This window comes from Leptodactylus fuscus, chromosome 3 (genome assembly GCF_031893055.1).
Source record: "Leptodactylus fuscus isolate aLepFus1 chromosome 3, aLepFus1.hap2, whole genome shotgun sequence".
In the NCBI taxonomy this organism is placed as follows: Eukaryota; Metazoa; Chordata; class Amphibia; order Anura; family Leptodactylidae; genus Leptodactylus; species Leptodactylus fuscus.
This window is the reverse complement of record NC_134267.1, coordinates 116,137,137-116,163,454: the sequence shown is the minus strand read 5'-3', so window position 1 is coordinate 116,163,454 and position 26,318 is coordinate 116,137,137. Positions and strand designations below refer to the sequence as shown.

Below are 26,318 nucleotides of genomic sequence, written 5' to 3'. Positions count from 1 at the left end.
AGTAAAAATGTACTGATTCAGCCAAGCCTTGAAGATCAATAATAGAAAAAAAATACAAATATTGTATGTGCTTACTTTTAGATTCATAGTACGGTAGGGTTAAATTCCATTAGTGTGCACAGCTCTGGATCACAGAAGAATGTGTCACCTCTGATGTGATGAAAGAACCAAGCCAAGGGCTGAGGAGGTCCAGAGACATCCCTATCTGAAACCTACAGGAAAGCCGTTCACATGCTGCTTGTGTTATTTCTTTATTTGGGGATGTACCGTATATAATCGAGTATAAGCTAACCTGAGGTCCCTAATTTTACCACAAAAAAAACTGGGAAAACTTACTGACTTGAGTATAAGCCTAGGGGGGGTGGGGGGGGAATGCGGCAGCTACTGGAAAATTTCAAAAATTAAAATGGTCGGCGTTTTTGGGTGCAGTAGATGCTGGATTCTGGGAAAGGGGAGGGGGTGTTTTGGTTGTCTGTCTGCCCCTTCCCTGAGCTTGAGGACTGGGATTTTTTTCCCCCACTTGGAATTCAGTCTGGCTGAATATAGGGTATCTGCCGTTCTCGTATTAACCCCTTTCCCTACGGAGCACTGCAGATACCCTATATTCAGTAGACCGGGCACTTTCAGACACAGGGATACCTAATGTGTATGTGTTTCACAGTCATTTTCTTTTGTATGTATTCTAGAGAAAGGAGAGATTTAGAACTTTTATTTTTTTATTTTTTTTTTAAAGCTTTTTTTTTCCCACTATTTTATGGGAGATTCTATACATTGATATTTGCTGTGCTGAAAAAAACTGTGCTGAAAAATTCGGCTTATACTCGAGTATATACGGCTTATGCAGACTATTGTTTTTCTCAGGCCTGTGGGTAAGCAATAAGGACAGTAGCATTTAAAGGAGTTCAGGAATCCTATTTTGGTGGGCAGCTCAGCAGTTATAAACTTTATAAACGTCTATTTGTACATTTTTCATCCGCTTAACAAACCAAGTTATGACCAAAATAAGACAAAGCATGCTGATCAGTGAGGTCTGGCTGCTGGGGCCACCAGTGATCCTGACAATGGGGTGTACCTCATTGCTACACTTCTGGGAATACACAGTAATCTTTGCCATCATCACAAACCAGCCTGGTTCATAAAACATAATGTCTGTTTGCATGCTGAAGGGATATGTAATAATAATCTGTTCATGTGTGAGTTGGATAAAATAGCCCTGGAAAAGTAGCTTCACCTACTTTATACTGTTATTACCAGTAAGAATAGTAAAATAACAAGGTATTACTTAATTCTAGCTATCAGGATCTTCAAGAGTAAGATTAATGCACTGAGCATGACCCTGACCTTATGATTATTGACCATCATTCATTGTTATATACTGTAGGACTGCAAAAATGTTGGATTTTCCTCAGTATTAAATGGTTTGGGGTCAACTCTTAGCACCCTCATAAATCAGTTGTTTGATAAGCCTTGTCCAGTGTCCCGTCCCTTTTATTAGTTATTATGCCTGCTATTACGGTTCAGTAAGATTTGTCCCATCCAAAATACAGTATAATATCATGCACATCCACAACTAAAAGCATCGAGCTGTAGATGTGCACTTTTTAAGTAGTGATATAAATGTGCTGCCACTTGTGGGGGGAAGGGGTTGGCTTTGACTCAAAAACCGCACAAAAATCTACAACAAAAAAGCTGCATATCCGCAACATGAGGCCTCAGATTTAAAGTATCTGATACCCTGAATACATTGCTAAATATTCAACTGAGCACATTAACTAAAAAGGCAATAAAGAACTGTAGTATTAAGTAGTATATCATTCTGTATATCTTCCTATTTAACCAAAGTATTTACAACAGGGGCATGGATGCACATGACCCAAACATAGTTCTGTCACTTTATAAATTACTTGTCAGACTGCACATAGAATTTTTTTTATATAGTTTTGGCCACCTGTGCATGAGAAAGACATACTAGCGCTCTTATGGCTAACCTATGACAAGCGTGTTACAGATGACTGCTAAGACATTTTTGCTGACACGTAGCAAGAAATTTTAGACTCCGCCTCCTCCGGCAGAACCAGCGTTGATTGGCCAAATGCTGTACACTGGCCAATCAACGCTGGTCAATGCATTCCAATGGCGAGATAAAGCAGAACTAGCCGTGCGGTTAGCTCAGCTACTCCGGACACCTGAGATAAAGCAGAGCTCAGCTCTGCTACACCCAACCATCCCTCCAACTACTCCTCCTGTCACACACACAGCTCTGCACTACTGCCAACCATTCCTCCAGCTACTCCTCCTGTCACACACATCTCTGGTGTAAAAGAGCTCAGCACACACTCAGCTCTGCTACATCTCTACACTCTGTTGTAGAGATGTAGCAGAGCTGAGTGTGTGCTGAGCTCTGCTATCATGTGTTTGACAGGAGGAGTAGATGGAGGGATGGTTGGGAGTAGTGCAGAGCTGCTACACCAGAGATGTAGTAGAGCTGGCGATGTTAGCAGAACGATGCAGCAGAGCTGAGTGTGTTAGTCTGCTGCATCGGACTGCTACATCTGCCATCTCTGCTACATCGGGCCGTGCGCTCAGCTCAACTCTGGAGTAGTTGAGCTGAGTGTGCAGTATCGGATTAACCCCCTCCCCCCCACCGTTGTGCACTTACCTGCAGCTCCCAGCCCCTCTTCTTGGTCCAGTCAGGTCCTCTGTCCGGTCTTCAGAGCGCCCTGGCCCCCTTTCCCCCGACTAGTATTACAGAGAAGGTGGGGCTTAGGAGAGTGTGGGCGGGTCTCCCCGCCAAGTACCCGCTAACACTGTTCGTAGCTCCGCCTTCTCTATAATACTAGTCGGGGAGAGGTGGAGGGGCTTAGGAGAGTGTGGGGGGTACTGGGAGGGGAGACGTGAGTGATGCCCCACCTACTAAGCCCCGCCTACTCCCTCCATCTCTACACTACTAGTCTAGGGAGGCGGGGCACAGGGCGCTCTGAAGAGGACAGAGGACCCCGCCTCCCTAGACTAGTATTGTAGAGATGCAGGGAGTAGGCGGGGCTTAGTGCGGCTGGAGAGTGTGGGCGGGGAGACGTCAGAAGACTCTGAAGACAAGAGGACAGAGGACCGGACCAAGTAGAGCTGGGAGCTGCAGCTATGCAGGTAAGTGAACAACAATGCGGGGGTTAATCACTACACAGCGTGGAGTCCAACAATTTTTGGACTACATGCCGTGTAGTGAATAGGATTGTTTTTAAAATCCAATCTCTGAATGATCGGAAATTGGATTTTAAAAACGATCCTGAAATGTCAAGATCGCCTCAACCCTAAGTGCTGGTGATGTAGCAATATCCAATGTAGCAGAGCTGGACCTGCTACACACTCAGTGCTGCTGCATCATATTGCTACATCGGTACAGCTGAGTGTGTAGCAGGTTCAGCTCTGCTTCATCTCGGCATAGGAATGTGTTGACCAGCGTTGATTGGCCGAATGCCGTATTTCTGTATGGTATTCGGCCAATCAACACTGATCAATGCATTCCTATGGGAAAAAGTCAGCTCGCACATATCGCAAGCTGACAGAGATCCCGACGAGATGGATCCCCAAAGAGTTGTGTGAGTAACATTTCCCCCCTAAATAAAGGTAATCCCTAGCTAACCCTGCCTGTAGATCTGTCCCTGTCTCTCAGTCACATAGTTCACAGTCCCAAATTAGTCGAATGGTAAATCCACCATTCGTCTAAATTGGAGGTTATCTGTTTCCGGCCGCCAATTACCGTATTTTTCGGACTATGGACTATAAGACGCACCCAGGTTTTAGAGGAGAAAAATAGGGAAAAAAAAATTTCAGGCAAAAAATGGTAAAATATTTAATATATGGGAGTTGTAGTTTTGGAACAGCTGCAAGGCCACATTGACAGGTGACCCTGCAGCTGTACGGGGATGTATAGGGCGTTTTTTTTGTGGGGCCAGGTGTACTTTTTAGATATACCATTTTGGGAAATGTTTATTGCTTAGATCACCTTTTATTTAATTCAGAGGCAAAACAGAGAGAAAAACCCGGCAGTTTTTTTTTTTTTTTTTTTACTATTTTAATATCCCCCGCCTAGGGGGTTTGAACCTGCAATCATTTGATTGCAAGTCCCATAGACGGCAATACAAGTGTATTGCCGTCTATGGGAGATTCTATACATTACTATCGCGGAGGGTCATAGACCAGCCGCGATAGTAATATATATCTATGACAAGCCTCGGAGCCTTCATTAGGCTCCCGGCTGTCATCGGAACAGGTCGGCTCCTGCGGCCTTGCCGCGCAGGAGCCGGCCTGCATCACTAAAGGTATGGGGCCGGTGGGGGGGGCTAACTGACTGCCGGGACCTGTGGAGGAGGAGTGGATTTGCAGCATGGCCGAGCTACTGCCACCGCTGGTTTTCTTCAGCGGCAGTAGCGCGGCAATCTGCAGGCCCCGGCAGCTAAGACAGTCCCCGGCATCTGCTGTAATAGACCGGCGGATGCCGGGGAGTGTCTTAGCTGCCGGGGCCTGCAGTATAGTCACGCTCCTGCCGCTGAAGAAAACCAGTGGTGGCAGTAGCGTGGCAATCTGCAGGCCCCGGCAGCTAAGACTCTCCCCGGCATCCGCCGGTCTATTACAGCAGATGCCGGGGACTGTCTTAGCTGCCGGGGCCTGCAGATTGCCGCGCTACTGCCGCTGAAGAAAACCAGTGGTGGCAGTAGCGCGGCCATGCTGCAAACCCACATTCAGACTATAAGACGCACCCTCATTTTCCTCCGAAATTTTGGGGGAAAAAAGTGCGTCTTATAGTCCGAAAAATACGGTACTTTTTCCGATTTTTTTTCATTGCCTACGTTGTCGTAGTTCCTGTCCCACCTCCCCTGCACTGTTATTGGTGCAAAAAACGTGCCAGGGAAGGTGGGAGGGAATACGAATTTTTACTGCCTTTGCGGCCTTGTATTTGATTGTAATTGAATATCCTGAACGGCCTGATATTCGATCGAATCTGTATTCGATCGAACGGCGTTCGCTCATCTCTAATGGCAATAGGTTTTATTTGAAATTTCTTTTCATTCAATATTTGGTAAAATTGTTCTAAAAATTTAATTTCACATAAAATTCTGAACGATCAAAAATTTTGTGAATAAAGTGTTTCTTTACGAAATAAGCTTACTACAGTTCTATGCCTGAGGTATCATAAAATGATGTATGGGGATATGGAAATGAGGTTAAGCAGATCATTAGAAGCCAAGACGCTGGCTTAGTGGTGAAAAGCTGTTGAGAGACAGAAAACAACACCTCCATCATAAATTGCCAGCATGAGTATCTACTGTACCAAGCACTTTGCATAATGACTTTCAAGTCATGTTATTAAACTCGGATTTAATATTGTTTATAGAGATTGCTAATGAAGAGGAGATGCTTATTTGTGAAGTGTTCAGGAGACTATCATTTACTACAACTAATGCTGATCCAAGAAAATGTGCAGATGAGGTTTCTTGCAAGACATAATTAGTGGCCATGGAGAAAACTCCCCAAGAGTATAGGTGTTCTGGAATAAGAAAGCCTTGGTAATTACATTAAGCATAGGCAATAGAAAAATATCAGAGGATTAAAATGTTTTACATTTGTTAAGCAGTTCTTCCCTTCCAGAAGAATCATTTATTAAACACATGTCGTGGAATTACGGTTGATTTTGATGTTTTATGTGTATTTTCAGTAAATTGCCTACATTGTTATTGTGTGAGCAAGGCAAATTTTGTAGGCCATAGGGATTGCTGTGTAAGGTATTTAGTAATACAATGGTCCATAATGATGTAGCAGAGCTGAATTTATCATTTTACTGCTTCTTTTGTTCACAGTATTAACTATAAATATTATAAAGAGGTTATTACCGTAGTTATATGTATATTACATTATATACATGCAAAATGCATCAAATATAATACAAATTGTTAAGTGTGACTCAGGAGCAAATTCTAAAATGAGAATAGATTTTAACAACATTATAGCATAATGTTCTTTTGAACAGCATCTCATGCTGACCAAGATAATCCACGTTGACCTGAGGGATCAAAGTGGATGCAAGCTGCCTGTAGGTGGATGCTTTGTATCAGCACAAAACCATGCCTTGTTCTCTGCAGGTACAGCATTTGTGTAAAGGGCATCATTCTCCGTGTATTATTTTTGAAGCGATTATTTGCATGGTGTCCCTATGGGATATTCATGGCTCTCATTGTTTGACTTTGAAAGAGTGCATCAGGTGCCGGCATACAGAGCAAAAGATGGAATTTCTGAGGATACTCATTACATGGCAGCTGTTACCAGTTAGGGAATTTCATTTCCAAAATTAGTTATTGTCATCTAAGCATGTTAAATAGAATAATCTGATAATCCTGATAGTAGGTGAGAATATCTCAGTAATAAAGCATCAGTTTAGACACGGCACAATTTTTCATATTCATTTATAGAAGACCCTTTTAGATGTTTAGGAATAGTGACAGTTTCTCTCAAAATATTATTCAGAGCTTGTATAGTCATAAAATTACTACAGTGTTGCAATAAAAAACACAGGAAATGTATTTAAAATTATACAAAGTGTGGGGATGGTAGCTCGGTAGCACCAAAGGTGTGGACCCAAACAGTCAAAGTCAAGGACAAGAAATATGCAGCAAATAGGTTTATTTAGAAAAATAAACAGGAAAATAAATAAACCTTAATTTCAGGCACAAAATGATCAACATAAAATACAGCCATAACTTTAGGCAAAAACAAAATCCTGCTCGTCTGAGCAACTAACTAAACAGAAATGATAACTTAACTATACGTGGGGCTTACTACCCGCCACAGTATTGTCTCACCGGACTCAGGGTTATAGGACAGACCCAGTTGCCTCCTCTCTTTCCCTGGATCTACACTAGAATACAGGATCTGTAGCCTTTTTCTGGCCCAGTAATGCACCAAGGACTCACACCTGGAGCTGAGACCTACTCAAGACCCGCACTAGACCACCCATAATTTAAAAACCTGGGGAAGATATAGTGAGATTCCACCACCCTGCCTGTCACTGTCTCGTAAAGGTTATTTAAAGTTTATTTCAAGTTATAAAGGTAAAATCATTAAAAAGAGCTACAAATAAAATACTTAGTATTTCTGAATGAAAAATATTGCAGCGCTACATTCCTGACAACTCTTGCTGCGATCTTGGATATATCACTTTTACTGCTATTGGTCATGTCTGTTACCATACATTGGATCACAATGAAGAGGAAAACTGTTATTATGGACACATTAAGGCCAGTTGCTTCTGACCGTTGTGAATTAAAGGCACCGGCGACACATGGGGGACATGTGGATGTCACCTGTGTGCCGCCCGTGTGCTAGCCATCCTGCCACGGCCCCTGCCACCGAAGCAAGGGCCGTAAAATAGGACAGGAATAGGACCTGTTCTATAGTTTGTGACCTGACTGTACACGTGACTGTGTAATTCACGGTCATGTGTACGGGCCTATAGAAATAAATGGGTCAGAGTGCTACCTGAGAAATAAATGGATAGCACACTGAGCACAGCCACGGTCATCTGCAACGGGCCTAAGCCATGAACAAATTGTACTGCAATTTTATATTGTAGATTTAACCCTTGACCGGATTGATGCATATTTGGCTATGGAGGCAGCTTCCATCCCATGTTCAGTGATGTTATAATTGATTACATTTTTGAATGTTCATATTGGATGTCTTTTATATATTTTTTGAGCAATTGCTTTTATTTACATATTATGACTGTCATATAGCCACCAGGGTCCTGTGGTGTGTTATGAGTCTTATGCATTATTATTTGTTTGTTTTTTTTAAACTAGATTTTTTTGAATGGATTTTTTAATAATATATTTTGTATTAAATTGTGATATCCTTAAGTGCGCCTAAAAGGCTGGCTATATATTTGTATTATTTTAGTATATTACTTTTATTGACCCATTGGATACTGGGGGGTTTCTAACCACCCCAACATATCTCCTTCTTTGGGGTGAGTGACCATTATTTTACAAAAAATATAAAAAGCCCTATGTACAATTTTTTTTCCTTGGTGTGCATTTCCTGGCATTTTTTTTGCCTCTTTCATGTTTTTATTATTCAAAACACAGCATGATCTTTTATTTAAAGATATTTTCCTATTAATTTTATTAAAGAGTGAAAAGCCATAAAAACATTTAGAAATACCTAGAAAAAAATAGCTTTGCCATGTTTCTTTAAGAAAAGCAAAAAAGCACTGTGGAAAAAAACGCAGTAGAAATGCAGTTTTTCCTGCAGCACTTTTTACAGAGAGTCCACACAGGTATGCCATGTGGGGCCTGGCCTAAAAGTTCATCTTCTCAGGAGTAAGATTAGGTTCACACCTGCGCTGGCTCTTTACTGAGGAAATCCGTTCCCCATTCCGCTTTAAAAATTCAGAGAGAAAAGTCCTGCAAGCCGTCCTTTTCTCTCCACATTTTTCACCCTTACGGACAGAAACTCGGCAAACCCCAAGTGGACCCCCCCCCCCCCCCATATGGTAGCCCAAACACAGGTATGAACCGAAATTTAATAGGCTGGCCTTTTCCTCATCCTTCTCCGCTATTACACTATCTTTATTTTTAAGAGGGCCACATTTTCAGATTTAGGTTTTTTTTATTAAGTATTTAGTTTCAAAATAATTTTGAATTCAATTTTCTATGGCAGTTATTCTGTGCGCCTTGATCTTTGCTACCTCTTTGCTTTATTTTCTCTTTATACTTCTATAATACACATCACTACATACTTATTTATGGGATTATGAACACTTTCCTTTCATCATTTATTGACTTTATTGACCTTACTGTTTTATTTAGCCACATTGTTTCTTTAACATTCTTTGTTACACATTTGTTTCCATTAGGCACATGTTTCACAGGCCCTATTTCGGATAGTTTTGAAACTACCTTTATGCATTTCCAAGGCATTATACCTGTTCATAATTCAGAACAAAACATTGCATGCTACTATTGATTCTACAATACCTTTTGTCTAAACTAATATGGAGTTGCAATATATGAACTAATTTTCCTTGTTGTGAAAAATAACGGAAAATGAATATTTGCACTATTTACTAAAAAGCCACACAGCATAATAAGCATAAAACAACAAAACAAAACCTGCTTGGCTGAGCTGCTAACTAAACACAGGAATCCTATCTATACGTGTAGCTTGCTCCAGCCACACAGAGAAAAGGAAAGAGGCTGTGTTCACACAGGTCTCTCACCAGTGGACAGGCTTTTAGAGACAGAATCCCCCAATAACTGCCCAGGACTGAGGTCTTGTCAGGTTTTATAGGCCTGTAATGAGCCCCAGCTCCCACCTGTACATGAGAGCTCCTTTCTGCTGTAGGGCAAGAAGTGGTTAAAATCACAGGTCATGCTTTTGCTACAGCCCTGTCATATCCTCACTCACCACACATAAGGTAAGTTCACACAGGGTTTTTTGGTCAGGATTTTGAGGCCCATTGAAATCAATGGAAGCCGCTCGGGAGTTTTTTCCGGGAGCCAGCTTGTTCCTGTTCCCGGAAAAAGAAGGGAGGTGCTCATTCTTCAGACTATTTCGCCCTGCGATTCAGCCTGAAGACACACCCTCCTCCAGACTAGGCCCATTCATTGGGCCAAATCCGGAGCGGAGTGCACAGCTGGATGCCGGAGTTACCCGGCTTTTGGTCCGGAACCTAAGGCAGCCTCCAAAAAAAACCCAGTTGAACTTACCCTAAGACAGGAATCTGGGTTAGACAAAGCGTCCTTCCAGAACTTTACCTGTCACTTTCTCACACCGCCTAAGTTATATAAGGGTTCTTTCTTAATACAAAATGTTTCCACTGGGCTGGAATGGATTTTCATTGATTATATGAAATAAAGCCGTTGGATCCTTTTTAATATTTTTGGAGTTCTGGATGTGTTCTTTCCATTAGCACTTTCTGTATGATGAAATTGCATGGACTGTACCACAGAGGTTCTCCACAGGGGAACTCAAACTTCATTAGCCAATACCGATAATTAGACGGGTTCCTGCCAGTTCTAATAAAGATGACAGTGCAGCCTCCCTGTCTGTATACGTATGGTCTCTTAGCTTATGTAGGAGGATATAGCGAGAGGGATAATTATACAGCCCCTCAGCAAGGATTTTTCTTCCATTAGAAATGTAAACGAACATGACAGAAGAAAGCTTCAGCCATTTTTTACATTTGAGTGAAGGGGAACGGATGTAGAGGGAGGAAGCGCTGTCTGCATTAATCACTTTATCCATGTTAAAGTCTGTTTGTCTCATCTTATGGCGTTTGAGAGCAATAGATTTTAATAACAGTAGTGTGATTGGCTCCTAATACTTTTAAAATCATTCCTAAAAATACATCTCAAAATATGACACAGACAAACCATAGAGCACATATACTAATGCATGGTGAAGCAGAAATTATTAGAGCATTAAAATTTTGTCATAGTCATATTATCAAATCCTAGCTAGATCAACAAAAGTAACATACTGTACCACAAATGGGCCAATAAACATACAAATGCATCTTGTCATGGTAGGTCACATTAATAAGGCCAGATATATTCAAGCTCTTGTGATGTATTGGTCCATTTGTTTGACAATACATGCTCTGTTTTTTTTTTATGTCATTGCCCTGGCACCTACCAATGTAAAATGGCCCTAAGGCAAGGGACTCAAGAAAAGTCACCACCTGCAAAGTCGCTGGTGGCTAAGTCTCTGTATTGTACATCAGCAGCATAGTGTGTGACATTATTACCACATACTGTGACAAAAACAAGGTGTGTTCTACCTCAATGTCCACAATGCACTATGGGGCCGTATTTCTCATGTCACATTATGCAAATAATAAACAGTGCCCACCTCAAGATGACCCATATTTTGACCATTTGTATAAACTGAGACTCCTAATAGACCATTTCAGTGTCCAGTTTGCCTAACCTTATACCCCTGAGACGTGTATTTCCATTGAAGATTCTCTGGTACATTTTAAAGAGGAACTTTCACCTCATGGGGCATATGCGGTTTTATACACTGCTAGAAAGCCGGCAGTGCGCTGAATGCAGCACACTATCGGCTTTCCTGTTCTGTGTCCCTGGTGAAGAGCTATCAGTGCCAGTACCGTAGCTTTTCAGTGTCAGAAGGGCATTTCTGACAGTCAGTGAGCGCTGTACTGTGAGAGTGGTGAGGACGCCTCCCTCCCCTCCTGAGAGTACTCACCCATAGTCATCGCTGAACAGTAAGTAACGCCCCTTCTCACAGTACAGCGCAATAAACGCTACTGTGAGGAGGGGCGTTCCTGATTGTCAGAAACGCCCTTCTGACAGTGAAGAGCTACGGTACTGGCACCGATAGCTCTTCACCAGGGGCACAAAACGTGAAAGCCGATTTCTAGCGGAGTATTACATCACGTGCCCCAGGAGGTTAAGAGTCCTCTTTAAAGGGAGACTTCAATTCTACCAATACTGCTAAATAAGTGGGCAATGCATGGCGTGAAGATGTATAAGCTGTGTGAGAGTGCATCAGAGTATACTTTATATAGGACATATAATTGTACAGATATTATAATTGGCTCCCCGTAATGCCCCCTACTTGGGACATAAATTGTGTGGGAATAAGTAAATTTACTGTTGGCCCAGGGCTACTACCTGGATATTTTTTATACCATTGTTCCACTCTCTCCTCGCTACCACATAGCCATACAAGCACCCGTGTGCCAGTATGGGTTAGCAGAACAGAGACCCCCAAACTTGACTGCATCTTGGACTACAATAGCTACATGGGAAGGGGACTTGTCAAATGTCCTAAAGCTCTACAGCGCAATGTGGGAATCAAGGGTCAGAAGGGAATTTGAGCAGGCCAGAAGGGAATTTTCCTGGAATTTCAAGATCTGGTTATGAAGAGTGTCGTTTGTAGAGACTAGGAAGATGGAGGGCACTCAGTACTACTGGAAGTGAGACCACATGCATAGTACCAGGGCAACACTTTTCAGGAGAAAATGCTCAACTGGCAAAGAGTTAGAAGTTCTGAGTCAGTTCAAAGAAGGGGATAAGGATGAGCACTATAAATCAATGTGAGACATATTCCAACAAACCAGGACTCTGAATAAAATAATGTTTTAAGATATATTATATATACCTTGATTTTTAATTTACCTTGAGGCACTCCACAGCTTATTCCACTGCCAAATTATACTACTTTCCCTTCTGCGCCCTGCCGTGTGTCCTAGCAGAAGATTACAACCACATGTTTAGTACTGACTGTATCCAGAAGAATCCACATTACAATTTACGTTTTTTATGTCTCCAGCTGCATATTCTAGACACAATATATTGGGCACTGAAATGGCTTATTCGTATAGAAAATTGCAATTCTCACTCTGCATCATCTGTGGTGCATTACTTTTTGGAAAGACCTGTGGGGTGAAAATGTTCACTACACCCATATATTAAGGAGGATCTGTCACCAAGTAGAAAATGCTGAATGTCATATAACATTTCATTCTCGTCGTTTTCCCTGGAAAATTTGATATTCTTTCTTCCATCTGTTCCAAAGATCTGGCCCCTGGAAATTATTTGTAAACTAGCTCTGATTCTCCATGTGAAAAACATAAGGTTACCGCCCACTTGGCGAATCAGGGCTAGTTTACAGTAAACAGAATCTTCCATGGGCCATATCTTTTTGAACACTAAATTGATCATGGGAGCAGTGAGAACCAGACGGTGTATTTTATTTAGCAGTTTCTGCTTGGTGACAAATCCTCTTTAATGCCTCAAGCGGTATAGTTTTCAAATAGGGTCACTTCTCTGGGGTCTCATCTGTATTGCTACCTCAGGGGCGCCTTATAATCCAATGTGACCTCCACAGTCAAACTCTGGCCTCGCAAATCTTGTGTTATACTACTTAGGCCAATGTTTGACTCCATTTATTTACTTTTGTAGTCACCATACTGAATCTTTTTCCCACAATTTTTTTTTATCAATCTGATCAGTTCCTTTTCCTCTATAACATGCATATTTGACAAGAATTTCCAAAGGCTATTCATCTCTTAACTTTATTTTGCATGTCTCCGCCGCCATTTTTGAATTTTTCGTTCTTTCTTCATTATGATAATTGTGCTCACAATCCCCTTGTGCTCAAAACACAGCCTCGTCACAGCTTCCAGTACCACCTCTCTCTTCTTGTCCTGATGCGTCTACTACTCTTTGCACTGAGCGCCATCTTTGGGATCCAAATCCCGCTTATGCTCAGTCAGCTTTGTCCAACCCGAGGTGGCAGAGCTGTTGGGAGCCATGCTGAACTCGGATAGGCTTAGGCAAGTCTAAAGGTCTGTAGGTACTTTAAGAAATGCCAAGGAGCCAATGGGAATCACCGTCATGGTTCACTTCTCAAAACTATCAAGGTGACAGGATAAGAGATAGAAAGGGAACAAATAAATCCAGGGGCTGACATGGTATGCAATAGGGAAAGTTAGAACAATAACACCACCATATAAAATAGAATCCTCACAATGACAGGTCCAGGGTTGGCACTGATTAACCATGAGAGGTAGTGTAAAGGTGCCTAAGCCTGGACTCTGAGATAAGCTGGTACAGTAAACAAAATAAACTATAATGTCTACATCTGGAAATCCGCTATGAAGTGTAGTTAATCAGGTCAAATACTCATCGTGAAGAGGTGGTGGTCTCAGTCTGTGGTGGAATTAGGATGCAGTGGCCTTTTATGTTTCAGCACCCAGGAGTAGGGAGTCTGTTGGGGTAGCAGGTCAGTGGGGTCCATGTACTTCCTCCTGTAGTTTCTCACACCACAGGACTTGGAGTCCTTCTTTCAGAGATTGAACAAGGAAGTCCTTATCGTTAAGGGTAAAGGCCATGTGAAAGGGGAAGCCCCACCGGTAGTGTACTTGGACTTTTTGCAGTGTTGGGGTCACAGGACGCATTGTCCTGCATCTATCCAGAGTGGCTGGTACCAAATCAGCAAAGAGTTGAACTGATGGGACCATACCTGGTGTAATAGGCCAGAGTATACCTGGGGTTCAAGTGGCTTAGGCTAGATTATATACACTCAAATCTTATTGTGGTGCAAGCACAAGCAATAAGTGTTTCTGTGTGGCAGATACACTGGGACAATAATCATGGGACTGGGGTGGTGAATAAGTCTCTTCATCCTGGTAAATCTTAAGGTTGCTGGTGTGGTAGATGATTTTTCAGTATTTTGCCAGTCTTAATGTCCTAAAGTTTTTGTCCTCCCTTGGTCAAGGATTCCACAGCCAATTAGGGTCCAATCCAGCATGGTTCCATCTTTGAATCCATGTGATGAATACAGCGCCAATTCTTGATATAAAGAAGTGGTCCAGATCCATAGCCCCAGCGCCATAGGTTCGTTGTCAGAAGCAGGGTCGGACTGGGGTGTCTAGGGCCCACCAGTGGAATTGTTTCTAGGGGCCCACCGCCAGGACCCTGCAGATCAGCGGTACCGAGACAGGGTGGTTAAAGGTTATAACATGTTGGGAGCCATGCTACTCACGCACTATACCATGTGCAGTACATATACCTACTGCTACAGCCTGTATGGCAAGTGAACAGCATGGCTCCTAGAAATGTTACCATTACCCGTAGCTGAAGTGTCCTGGAAAAAGCTGATCTGCAGAGGTCCAGGCTGTTATATCATCGCATATGTAATATTGATGGCCTATCCTAAGGACAGACCATCAATATTAGAAACATGGCTAAATCCTTTAAAGGGGTTGTTCAGGAATTGGAGCGACCCATGTGCTGGGAGGGAGGTGTAAAATAAAAAACAGATAAATATAAAAAGAATACTCACCTGTCCCCGGTGCTCCGTTGTCCGCCGATAGTGTCTATTCGGTTTCGTGCCGGAGCCTCCATGCTGGGAGTCCTGCACCTCATGTGATCGCTGAGACCAATTAGGTACAGGATTTCCAGAAATGAAGCCATGAGCCCAAACAGACACAGGTGGGGACAACGGGGTGCGGGGGACAGGTGAGTAGGCTTTTAAAAAAAAAAAAAAAATTATTTTACACCTCCCTGGTGGCCACCACATCGATCACTCCAGTTTATAGACAACCTATAGGGTTAAGGGGTTGTCTGGGGCAAATATTTTATGGCCACTTCACTGGTCTCCCGTAATGTTTTCCAGAAGCCGTTTTGTTCCAGCTCCTGGAAAAAGAAGCGAGGTGCTCATTCTTCAGGTCATTTCGCCTCACGATTCGGCCTGAAGACACTCCCTCCTCCCATCTAGGCCCATTTATTGTGCCTAATCTGGAGCAGAGTGCGTGACTGGATACTGGTGCAGTGCACCGGCATTCAGTCAAGGCTACCTGTTTTTTGGTCCGGAACCTGAGGCAGCCTCCGCCTCAGGTTCCAGAGCATAAAACCCTGTGTGAACTTAGACTTATACCTATAGGGAAACTGCAGGTGTTTCTGCAGATATAAGTGACATGCTGCGATTTCCAAAACCGCAACAGTTTTGGAAATTGCAGTGTGTCTACCATGTGTGTTTTTCTGCAATGTGTGGATGGGATTGCACTCACTATATACCTACACATTCAGGCCTGGTTCACATCTGCGTTCAGTAATGCATTCGGGGAGTCCTCATGGGGACCCTCCCAAACAGACTACCGAACACATTAGCAAGTGGTATGCAGTGAAAGCACACATAGACTATAATGGGGTCCATGTGCTTTCTGTGCAGTGTCCGCAAAGAACATGCGGACAGAAAAGTACTTCACAATCTACTTTCCTGTCCACATGACTCGTGCGGACACCGCGTGGAAAGCACACGGACCCTATTATAGTCTATGGGGTCCGCATACTTTCACTGCACACCGCTTGCTAATGCGTTTGATAATCCGTTCGGGGGGGGGGGGGGGGGGTGTTTCCCATGCAGACTCCCCAAACTCACCGAACGCAGATGTGAACCAGGCCTTATACATATACCATATATACTCACACATATACAATACTATAGCACATATACATTTATATACATTCATATACCATATATAAGTCATATATACTTGTATGAATACTATATATACACACACATATATACATACACATTATAGCATACTGTATATACTCACGCATACCTGTATACAAACATACAGTACTCACACAGTATACAGGACACATACTTTACACAAATTTACACATGCATACATATTAAACATACAGATTTTACAAAAAGAATTTACTCACCTATTCCAGCAGTAGCAAACTCAGCAGAGGACTCCTGTCTTCCCCACACGCTGCGATGTAAGAGCATTCAGTGTGAGGAGGAGGGGGAGGGGGGAGAGAGGAAGTGCGTGTCGGCAGCAGGAGAGACCTCACAGGAGAGCAGCAAAGCAGCTGCAGGTAAGTGAAGGGAGAGGCCATTAGCTGAGGCTGAAGCTGCACATGCTATACAGCTTCAGCATCAGCTAATAGGGGCCCCTGTGTGTGGAGACAGATGCATTGGCCAGGTACCCGGTTGGGGCCCCTGGCCATCGCGATCGGGCCCCGACCAATGCATCTGCATTGTTAAAATGAAAACTTTAAGTCGGGGCCCACCGGGGATTCCCCGGTGCTTCGGCGGGCCAGTCCGACCTTGGTCAGAAGCCACAAGTGAAGCAGTACTACCGAGTAATGAGCCACCCTCGTTCGAGAAAAATATACATTTAATTGTTTATAGTCTGGTTTAGAAGTGACCTTCGGAAATACACTACAGAACATACTAGCAAATTTTGGACAATTGTATGCCTCTAAAGAGCCCTGACCTTAACTCCATCGATCACCTTTGAGATCCAAAATCAGTGTCTGACCTCATAATGGAAGCTCTTTTAGCTATAAAGGGGCATCAAACCAATATGAATGGCTATGAATTTAGAATGGGATATCATAAAAGTTCCTGTAGTTGTAATGCATAGGAGTCCCAGTTCTTTTGTCCATATAGTATATGTTAAGCTCTTGAGATTCACTGCAATGAGTATTCGTATCATGGACTGCATTAACCAACAACTTATCTGAGCAGATGAACAACAAAAATGGGAAGTGGGACATGCAACAGTGTGTATCTGGCAGGCAAGTGGGCTGTGTGTGCAAAATAAAATGCAGTGAAACTTACTACAGTGTTTCCCTGAAAATAATACAGTGTCTTATATTAAATTTTGGTCCTAAAGCTATGCTATGTCTTATTTTCAGGGGATGTCTTATTTTATTTTTGTGTGCTGCTGCCACCACTGTGCTACGCTGAGATGTGCCTGCTGCAAAAAGACTGTATGAAGAAAAACATTGCAGCCGGCTGAACACTGCGCGATGTTCCGTGTGCACAGGAAAGCCGGCTGCTGCCTCTGCTGTGGTACAGAACGTTGTATCCACTGTTCCTGCTGCTGTGAGATGAGCTGGGAGTGTGGACCCTCGCCGCATACGATGCTTAGTGTATGCACAGCGGGCATCACCCAGCTCATCCTACAGCAGCAGGAACAGTGGATACAACATATCGCAGCAGTGTCAGCAGCCGGCATACCCATGCACATGAAACATCGCGCACAGTGTTCAGCCGGCTGCAATGTTTTTCTTCATACAGTTTTTGCGCAGAAAGATTATTATTAGAGATGAGCGAACACTGTTCGGATCAGCCGATCCGAACAGCACGCTCCCATAGAAATGAATGGAAGCACCTGGCATGTACGCTTTGCCGGCGGCCGGTCACTTAACCCCCCGCGTGCCGACCACTTCCATTCATTTCTATGGGAGCGTTCTGTTCGGAACGGCTGTTCCGAACAGTGTTCGCTCATCTCTAATTATTATTATTGGGGATGTCTTACTTTCGGGGGGGGTGCCTTATATTAGGCAATTCAACAAAACCTCTGCTATATCTTACTTTCGGGGGATGACTTGTTTTCGGGGAAACAGGGTATTTTATGGTTAACTGTTATTTTTAGACAGATCCTCATAATGCACAGTTTGTGATATGAAGTCATGTAGAAAACATCAGATCTATATGTATCGTATAGTGTAAGTTTCATTGTATTTAAAAATATACATCTAATACTAAACTCCAGGTCATAAACTCAGATGGTCAACCAAAGGTTTCTCGTTCTTTGGTGTGTATCGCACTTTCATTTATAACAGTGAATTCAGGCCACACTGACAAAATAAATATTGTACTCTGAGAAACCTTCTAAATATAGGGTGAGAAATTAGAATAACACTGTTTCCTAACAACCTGCAGTAATAGGATGTAATATTGTTACCTGCCGCATGATCACATCTATTAAATAGCACTTTATATAAGGACTTCCAGCAGTAGAGATGTACCGTATTTTTCGGACTATAAGACGCACTGGACTATAAGATGCACCTAGGTTTTAGAGGAGGAAAATAGGGAAAAAAAATTTTGAAGCAAAAACTGGTAAAATATTTAATATATGGGAGTTGTAGTTTTGCAACAGCTGCAAGGCCACATTGACAGGTGACCCTGCAGCTGTACGGGGATGTATAGAGCGTTTTTTTTGCGGGGCCAGCTGTAATTTTTAGTTATACCATTTTGGGGGATATCTATTGCTTAGATCATCTTGTATTGAAAAAAAAACAGGAGGTGATTTAGAACTTTTATTTATTTCATATTTTTAAAGCTTTTTTTTTTTTTTTTTTTTTTTTTTTTTTACTATTTTATTCCCCCCCCCCCGGGGCTTGAACCTGCGGTCACTTGATCGCAAGTCCCATAGACAGCAATACAACTGTATTGCCGTCTATGGGACATTCTGTGTATTAGTATTACGGCTGGTCATAGAGACCAGCCGCAATACTAATATAGCCGTGACAGGCCGGGGAGCCTCATTAGGCTCCCGGCTGTCACCCGAACAGGTCGGCTCCTGCGATATCGCCGCGCAGGAGCCGGCCTGCAACTCTACAGGTACGGGGCCGGTGGGGACCGGCCCCGGGGGAGAAGAGGCCACCGATACTGACCCGGCATCCGCTGTACTAGAGAGGCGGATGCCGAGGAGGGATAGACGCCAGGGCCTGAGACATCGCTACGATCCTCTGTCCTGCATGAAGCCAAGGGCGGGGGCACGGAAGAGCCCCTGCCGCTGCTGGCTTCATGTAGGGCAGAGGATCGCAGCGATGTCTCAGGCCCCGGCACCTTTAATGGCGCCTATCACTTGCCGGCTTCCGTCTCTCTATTACAGCGGATGCCAGGCGCCACCTTCAGACTATAAGACGCACCCTTCTTTTCCCAAAAAAATTTGGGGAAAAAAAGTGCGTCTTATAGTCCGAAAAATACGGTACTTAGGCATTTTGTTTTCAGAGGATTTATGAAAGTTTTCAAAGTGATGGCCTGTGCCTAAGAAAGGTTACTGATTCAATGGGGTCTTTTAATGGATTGCCCATTAAGGCAGTCTATCGCCTGTCCAAGAACAGGGGTGCCTTGTACCCCTATCTGCTTTATTTATCTCTATGAAATTGACAGAAATATCTGAGAACTGTAATCTGACGAATTGGAGCCCGTAGTAAGAGTGGACACATCAAATTTAAAGGGGCTTGCCCTGGTGTTTGTTTGGAATCAGCAAAGCAAGTCTGAACTTAAGGCTGCGGCCCCACATTGCAGAAACGCAGCTTCTTTTTCTTGTATATTTCTTGCAGTTTTTTGAGCCAAAGCCAAGAATGGCTACAAAAGTAATGTGAAATATATAGGAAGTTCTTATATTTCTACCTTCTGCTGAATCCACTCCTGGCTTTGGTTCCAAAACCGCAGCAAAATCTGCAACAAAAAAGCTGTGTTTCTGCAATGTTGGGCATTGCAATGCATTTCTGCAATGTTGGGCAGCCTGAAGGCTAAGGCCCAACAAAATAATTTAATGTCCAACAAAATAATCTGTGATGAAAAAAACTATTGATATATCAAAATCTTAAACACTTTTAAGAAAGCTCCTATATATAGCAATTATATGACTCCTATTTAGCACCAACACAGAAGAAATGAAGACTTTATATAGTTCCCATTCTTATGTTTGTTCTGTTAAAGCAAGAGAAAGTCTTTGAAGTGACTATCCATTCTGGCAACAGTTGACCTAAGGCCCAATGTAGTGAGACTTAGGCAAAAAGCATTGCGGCAATGACCGTGGTGGAAACACTTTGCGCTTTTCACAGAAAGTCCACAAAGTTTTCCTCTGCAGACTTTCTGTCCCTATCATACCTATATGGAAAAGCCCATTGTTTTCATATGTATAATTGACATACTGCAGTTTACAAAAACACAATTTTTTTGAAATTGCCACATTTCTGCTGTGGATATTTTTCTGCAATGTATGGATGGATTTAGCCAGAATCTCGTCCACTTTACAGGCACTGTTAAACATTGCGGTTTTTACGCTACATTTGTCTCTGACCTTAAAATAGTTGCCTAAAGATTAAGAGTCTGATTGCTGGAGATCTGACTGGTGAGAACCCCCAGTGATCACTAAAATGATTGACCCTTGTCCCATGTTTGAATGGAGCAGTGATTGAGTCGAAAAATCTGAGTATGCCACTAAAGCTAGGTTCACATCTGCGTTGGAGACTCCACAAAAGATATTCTATAGTGTCTGTGGGTATCCATGGATGACCGCTTTTTTAGCAGAAAGGCTTTCCATTGTTCTGGTCCCTCTATGGATGACCCGAATGACAGAAAGACCAATGCTAGTGTGAACCTAATGAAAGCTATCTCCAGTGGACATGCAGTTAGCATGCTCAGCTGCAGCTCAATTTAAATGAAGGACCCTTATCCTCATGACTCATGGGAGTCCCAGCAGTCGCATACGTTTGATCTTGAGGCAATCTCTTTAAGAGTCTTGCATGAAAAAGTTTCCTGCTTTATTGACTTACTGTTCTTTAAAATAAGCTGAACTTATAGCACACAGATTTGTATGGGGCACATGTGAGTACTTTACCCAGTGTCACTCAGTTAGCCTCATAAGTAGAGTGGCATGAAGAAGATGAAATGTATATGCGTTTACATTATTATGTATTTTATGTATTACACTATCATATCAAATTGTAGTTTTTGGTGTGATTTTTGCTTTTGTTTTTGATTAAACCAAAGCCAGAAATAGATGCAAAAGCAATAAGAAAGATCAAGCAAGAATGTATTGTACACTTCTTCCTACTGGATCCATTCCCGGCTTTGCCTTAAGTAACTGAGTAACTGGCACAATAAATTGCATATGCATTTTTAGCCTTACCATAGTTTATTCCAACAGAATTGCAGTGTAAACAAGATCATTACGCCATTTGGACTGGTTCACACCACCACAGGCTACAATGGTTCTGTTTGAAAGCAATTTTGAAGCTTTTTACAGTTTTTCTCAGGTGGCTTTATAAAGCTCTAATTTTGTTTTGTTACACTTCTCAAGTGTCTACTCTTCAGAAACTCTTGGTGTGAACTGTACTTCACAAGGAATAATAAGTTCTACTTTTAAGGCAATTACATGACTAAAAGTAACAGCTTTGAAAGTACTGAATACAATGCCTTAGCTTTAACAGACCTAACCACTCTTCCGGCTCAACAATTCCCTCATCTCGGGGTCTGATATTAAGCTCCTCTATTGTTAAATTCTGTCACGCTCATATACAGAACATTTCTAGAGCAGTACGTCTTCATCACGCCCCAAAAATTTTTCTGTAAAACTCACATGAATTCAACTGTCTGGTAACATCGATTAGCTTTTTGTTTGCTTGCCTCAATCTTTTTTCCCAGTTCCACAGTTGTATTCAAAACCATAAAAATGGATGGACATGGAATGGATGCAGAACAGTCATTAAACCACCTCAGTTTCCGATCCAAAAACTGGGTAGCCGCGAATGAAAGCCAGTGCACTGCTCCAGCATCCAGCTAGGCACTCAGCTCCGGATTAGGCCCAATGAATGGGCCTAGACTGGAGGAGTGTGTGTCTTCAGGCCGAATCGCGAGGCGACTCAGCCTGAAGAATGAGCATCTCGCTTCTTTTTTCCGGGAGCTGGAAGAAACGGCTCCCGGAAAAAAAAACCTGACCAGCTCCCATTGATTTCAATGGAAGCCGTCTTTTTGGTCAGGGTTTTAAGGCGAATACAGCCTCAAAACCCTGACCAAAAAGCTCTGTGTGAACTTACCCTAAAGGAGCATCCAAGTGATTAGCAAAGGTGTAGGATCTCAAAAGGAGGTTTGGAGGAACAGTCCCTATATGTCAGGGGAAGAATGGCTGTGTGTTGAGTGATTTTCGGGGCACACCAAATTTACCCTGTTATAAAACCTGTACACTGACTACTTTACATTGAATAAAAGTGTCATATCTTCAGTGTTGTTCCATGAAAATATATAATTAAATATTTACAAATTATGAGGGGTGTACTCACTTTTATACGATACTTTATATTTATGACTATTTCCATATAGTCTGTTTTGGAATGTAACGAATAATAGTAATAATATTAGTAGTAATGATTTAGTGGTTAGCACTGTTGCCTTGCAACGCTGGTATCCTGGGTTCAAATCTTACCAAGGGCATCTACATGGTGGTTGTGTGTTTTCCTTGTGTTTTTATGGGTTTCCAAAAAAACATAATGATAGTTTTGTTGTTATCCTATTAAATTGAATCAGTATCTTTGTGTTGGGATTGAGAAATTACTTTGTAAGCCTTATTGGGGACTGTGATTGATATGAATAATAACAATGGATGTACTGTGATGTGAACTATGTTGGTGCTATATAAATAACCATAAAGAAAATTATATATTGTCTTTAAGAAAATGTCTCACCTAGGAGAATGGTCTATTACAGAGAATGATTATGCCAATATTGAAAGGCAGCATGAATGCAAGGTGAATTTTATATTAAAGAATAAGTAATGTTTTCCCCAAAGTCTGTTATACTCATGCAGGCAAACTGATGTCTACTGGGTACACCTTAGCATAAATCTACTGGGTACACCTTAGCATAAAATAAAGTATCAATGGTCTAGTAATTAATCAGATCATCTTTTATTTACTAGTTTTAATTTTTTTTTCCTTTTCAGATTCAATATTTTTCTAATTATTTACTATATTTGGTTGCAGCTGGAATGCTGGTTTGTTCCTTCTCTAGATCTTAAGTGTGAAGATTCAGGAACCGACCTGGACGATGCCTTCTGAGATATGCCTCAGGTAAATGAGCCATGTACTTCTTCCAAGCTCTCAGAGCTTGTCATCCTCATTTAGATTGTTCTTAATTGAAACCTCTTTCAGGTTAGTCAGGCAGATGTGAATTGAAAGCATTGCCTGTTTTGCTTGGTTAAGCACTTGAAAAGAGACTTTTGGAAATGACTTGGCCTTACAATATTTCTGAAATCTCTACACAATCATCAGCATACTGTATGCTTACACTGCACTACATCTTATCTAGCAATAGACCACTAACCCCACACTGGGTACATTAACTAAAACTAAAAGCATCATTCTAGGATCAATTGTTGAAAGACTTGGATTTTGCCCCATTGTGGCAGTAGACATTCCTTTATCTCCATGTCTTAGTTCACAGTGGCATCAAGGTATTTGTCATATGTACAGCAGAGGTGTAACTATCAGGGTAGTAGCTACCACAGGGCCCAGGGCATTAGGGGGCCTGGCGGCAGCCGCTACCGCTGCAGATTTTCTTTTTTTTAATAGGCTGTTACCTGCTGGAGTAACTCCAGCAGGTTACATGCTCTATTTACTTACTGATCCTGGCGCCTGCTCACTGCTGCCGGTACTTCCCCTTCTGTGGAGGCAGCTGTAAGCAGGAGCGGTAAGTGAGGCCGTGGACCCTCGATCCCCAAAAACAATATCATTATACTCAGGGGTCTTTTCAGACTCCTGAGTATAATGATCGGAGGCTCCGGAAGGCTTCAGGCCTACTTGTGTGACGTCCCAGATGTCACGTGGGTCGGGGATTGTGTCACAACGCATAAGGATGCTTTGACAATGCACTTCAGAGAGCTGCCGGCTTTTTCCTTTCCTTTTTCGTTTTGGTCTATCACAGAAGTAGGCCTGAAGCCTTCTGGAGCCAGGAGAGGTAAGTAACACTGTTTTTTATGTTAACTTCACCTCCCCTGGGCCTCCAATCATTAAACTCGGGGGTCTGAAAAGACCCCCCCGAGTATAATGATAGTGTTTGTGGGGATTGAAGTCATGCAGCCTCACTTACCGATCCTGGCTCCTGCTTACAGCCACCTCCACAGAAGGGGCTCAAGTAATGTCTGGTCCATCATGAAGATGCGGCGAGTGCGTTGAAGCCCAAGAGAGGTAAGTAACAGTGTATTTTATGTTTGTATCCTCCCCTGGATCTCCAATCATTATACTCTGGAGTCTGAAAAGACTCCAGAGTATAATAATTGTACATGGGTGATCCTCAATGGGGCATAATACTGTGTGCAAGGGCCACTATGGGGCATAATACTGTATTTAGGGGCCACTATGGGGCATAATAGTGCATAGAGGAATGTGTGGGGGGGTTGGTTGGGGTTTTCGGGAATGGGAAAGCAGTCGAGGAAGAAAAAAGGTAGTCGGGGGGCCATATCAAAGTTTGCCACAGGGCCCTGCCATTCCTAGTTATGCTACTGATGTACAGTATGCAAATAATGGACACCACAAGTGAATGCATAGTTGGTGTATGTCATATGCCAAACACAGCAATCCATCAGTTTTTAATTTCCTGTTCCTATAATGGGATATGTACTTTGGTGCCTAACAAAAGAAAGAAAAGAAATACTATATGTAGTGTAAAACTTGCGTCTTGTGTCCTATGTTCAAACAGGTATTCACTTCGCTCACCAATAAAGCAAAAAATAGCAAGTATTTGTCATTCTGTCCCTTACCATTTATTGTAAAGGCAGAATATCAGAACAAAAAAAGGCATTATTGCCATTTAAAGAGTTTAATGGGGTTGTCCGGGATAAAAAACAAAACAAAACATTTTTACATTAAACTAACCCCCATCTACTTTATAAATTACTTTTATTAGCAAAAGTGGATATTTACCATTATCGATGGGGCGGTCACGTGACCATTCCAGGCACATCTTCATAGTTTCCTGTGACTCTCTGTTTCGCAGCTTCCGGAGACCGTGGTCACATACTATATCCCCCTCTCTCTCTTCCCATCCCCAGCCCTCCCATCCTGTCCTCTCAGTACAACCTGTCCCATCATACTTACCTTTCCTCCCTGCTACCTCCTATCAGGTTGTGTCATCAGTGATGTGTGTGCAGTAGTTGTACAACTGGGGCATGCGCTATAGACTTCCCGAGCCGCCTGCCGCTGTCGCAAAGATGGCAGCTGGCAGTGAAGTTGGCGGGCTAGCTAGGGAAAAAGGGAGGGGGAGTGTTTTGAAAGGGAGGGGAACAAAGAGTGTGAGAGGGAGATGTGGTGATGGAGATCTAGGATTCTATTGATGGTTGCTGAGGGTGTAGTGGGCGGGCTAGCTAACAAAACAGGGAGGAGAAGAATTTGTAAAGAAAGGAAGGGGGTCAATCAGTGAGAGAGGAAGGAGAAGTGAGGCATCGTGGAACTTGTAGGAAACACAGAAGAGGCAGTTATGGATGTAAACAAATGCAGAGGATGCTATACGCTCACTGAGAACTGCAGAAATCACTCAAAACACTGCTAAAAGTATTTTGTAGCATTTATTAACCCATTAATAGCACTAACAGACATTTTTTTAGGAACCTGATTTAACCACAACGGTCAGTTAGTCTTGGGCAACCAGAATCCCCACACACCGAAGCCAAACAGTGCTAAGTGTACAACGCTCTCCTAACCAGAGTGGAAGCAGGCCCCAGAGGTCTTCGCTGAGCTCCTGATAGTGGAGTCGGACTTGGTAAATTCTGGAACCCAGAATCGCAACTGCACATTCAGCGCACCCCAAGCAACAAAGCACCCAGAAAACCCGATAACACTAACCTCAGCGGATGAATAAACAGGAGAGCAAGTCAGCAAGGAGAAAGATGTCCGTCGTATGCCAGAAGATAGCGGAAGCACCGCAGGAAGGTCGTACAGGCCAAGTGGATACACAGGAGGTCTCGCAGGTTCCAGGGATAACGAAGACGAAGTCAACAAGCTGGTGCATGAGAGGTCACGAGGTTGCAGGAGGGCAAAGCAGAAGAGTAGTCAGGAGAGCTGGGTCATACACTAGAGGTCATGAAGTAGTGAAATCAGAGGTCAAGTAGAGATAGTCTTGAAGCAAGCCAAGATCATTCACAGGAGGTCACGTATCCAAATCGAGGGGTCAAGAAGAGTAGTCTGGAAAGT

At 42.7% G+C, this 26,318-nt stretch overlaps 1 protein-coding gene across 2 annotated transcripts in view; it reads left to right on the top strand.

Annotated features, from left to right (window-relative positions):
* Window positions 1-26,318, top strand: part of KLHL32 (kelch like family member 32) — a 157,851-nt gene that overhangs the window by 9,951 nt on the left and 121,582 nt on the right. Inside the window, exon 2 of one of the 2 annotated variants that reach the window (XM_075268196.1) lies at window positions 23,115-23,201. The exons of the other annotated variant lie outside the window; for it this stretch is intronic. Within the exon in view, the coding sequence (XP_075124297.1) occupies window positions 23,179-23,201 (23 nt within the window). The 5' untranslated portion in view covers window positions 23,115-23,178. The remainder of the gene's footprint in view (window positions 1-23,114; window positions 23,202-26,318) is intronic. 2 annotated transcript variants of the gene reach the window in all.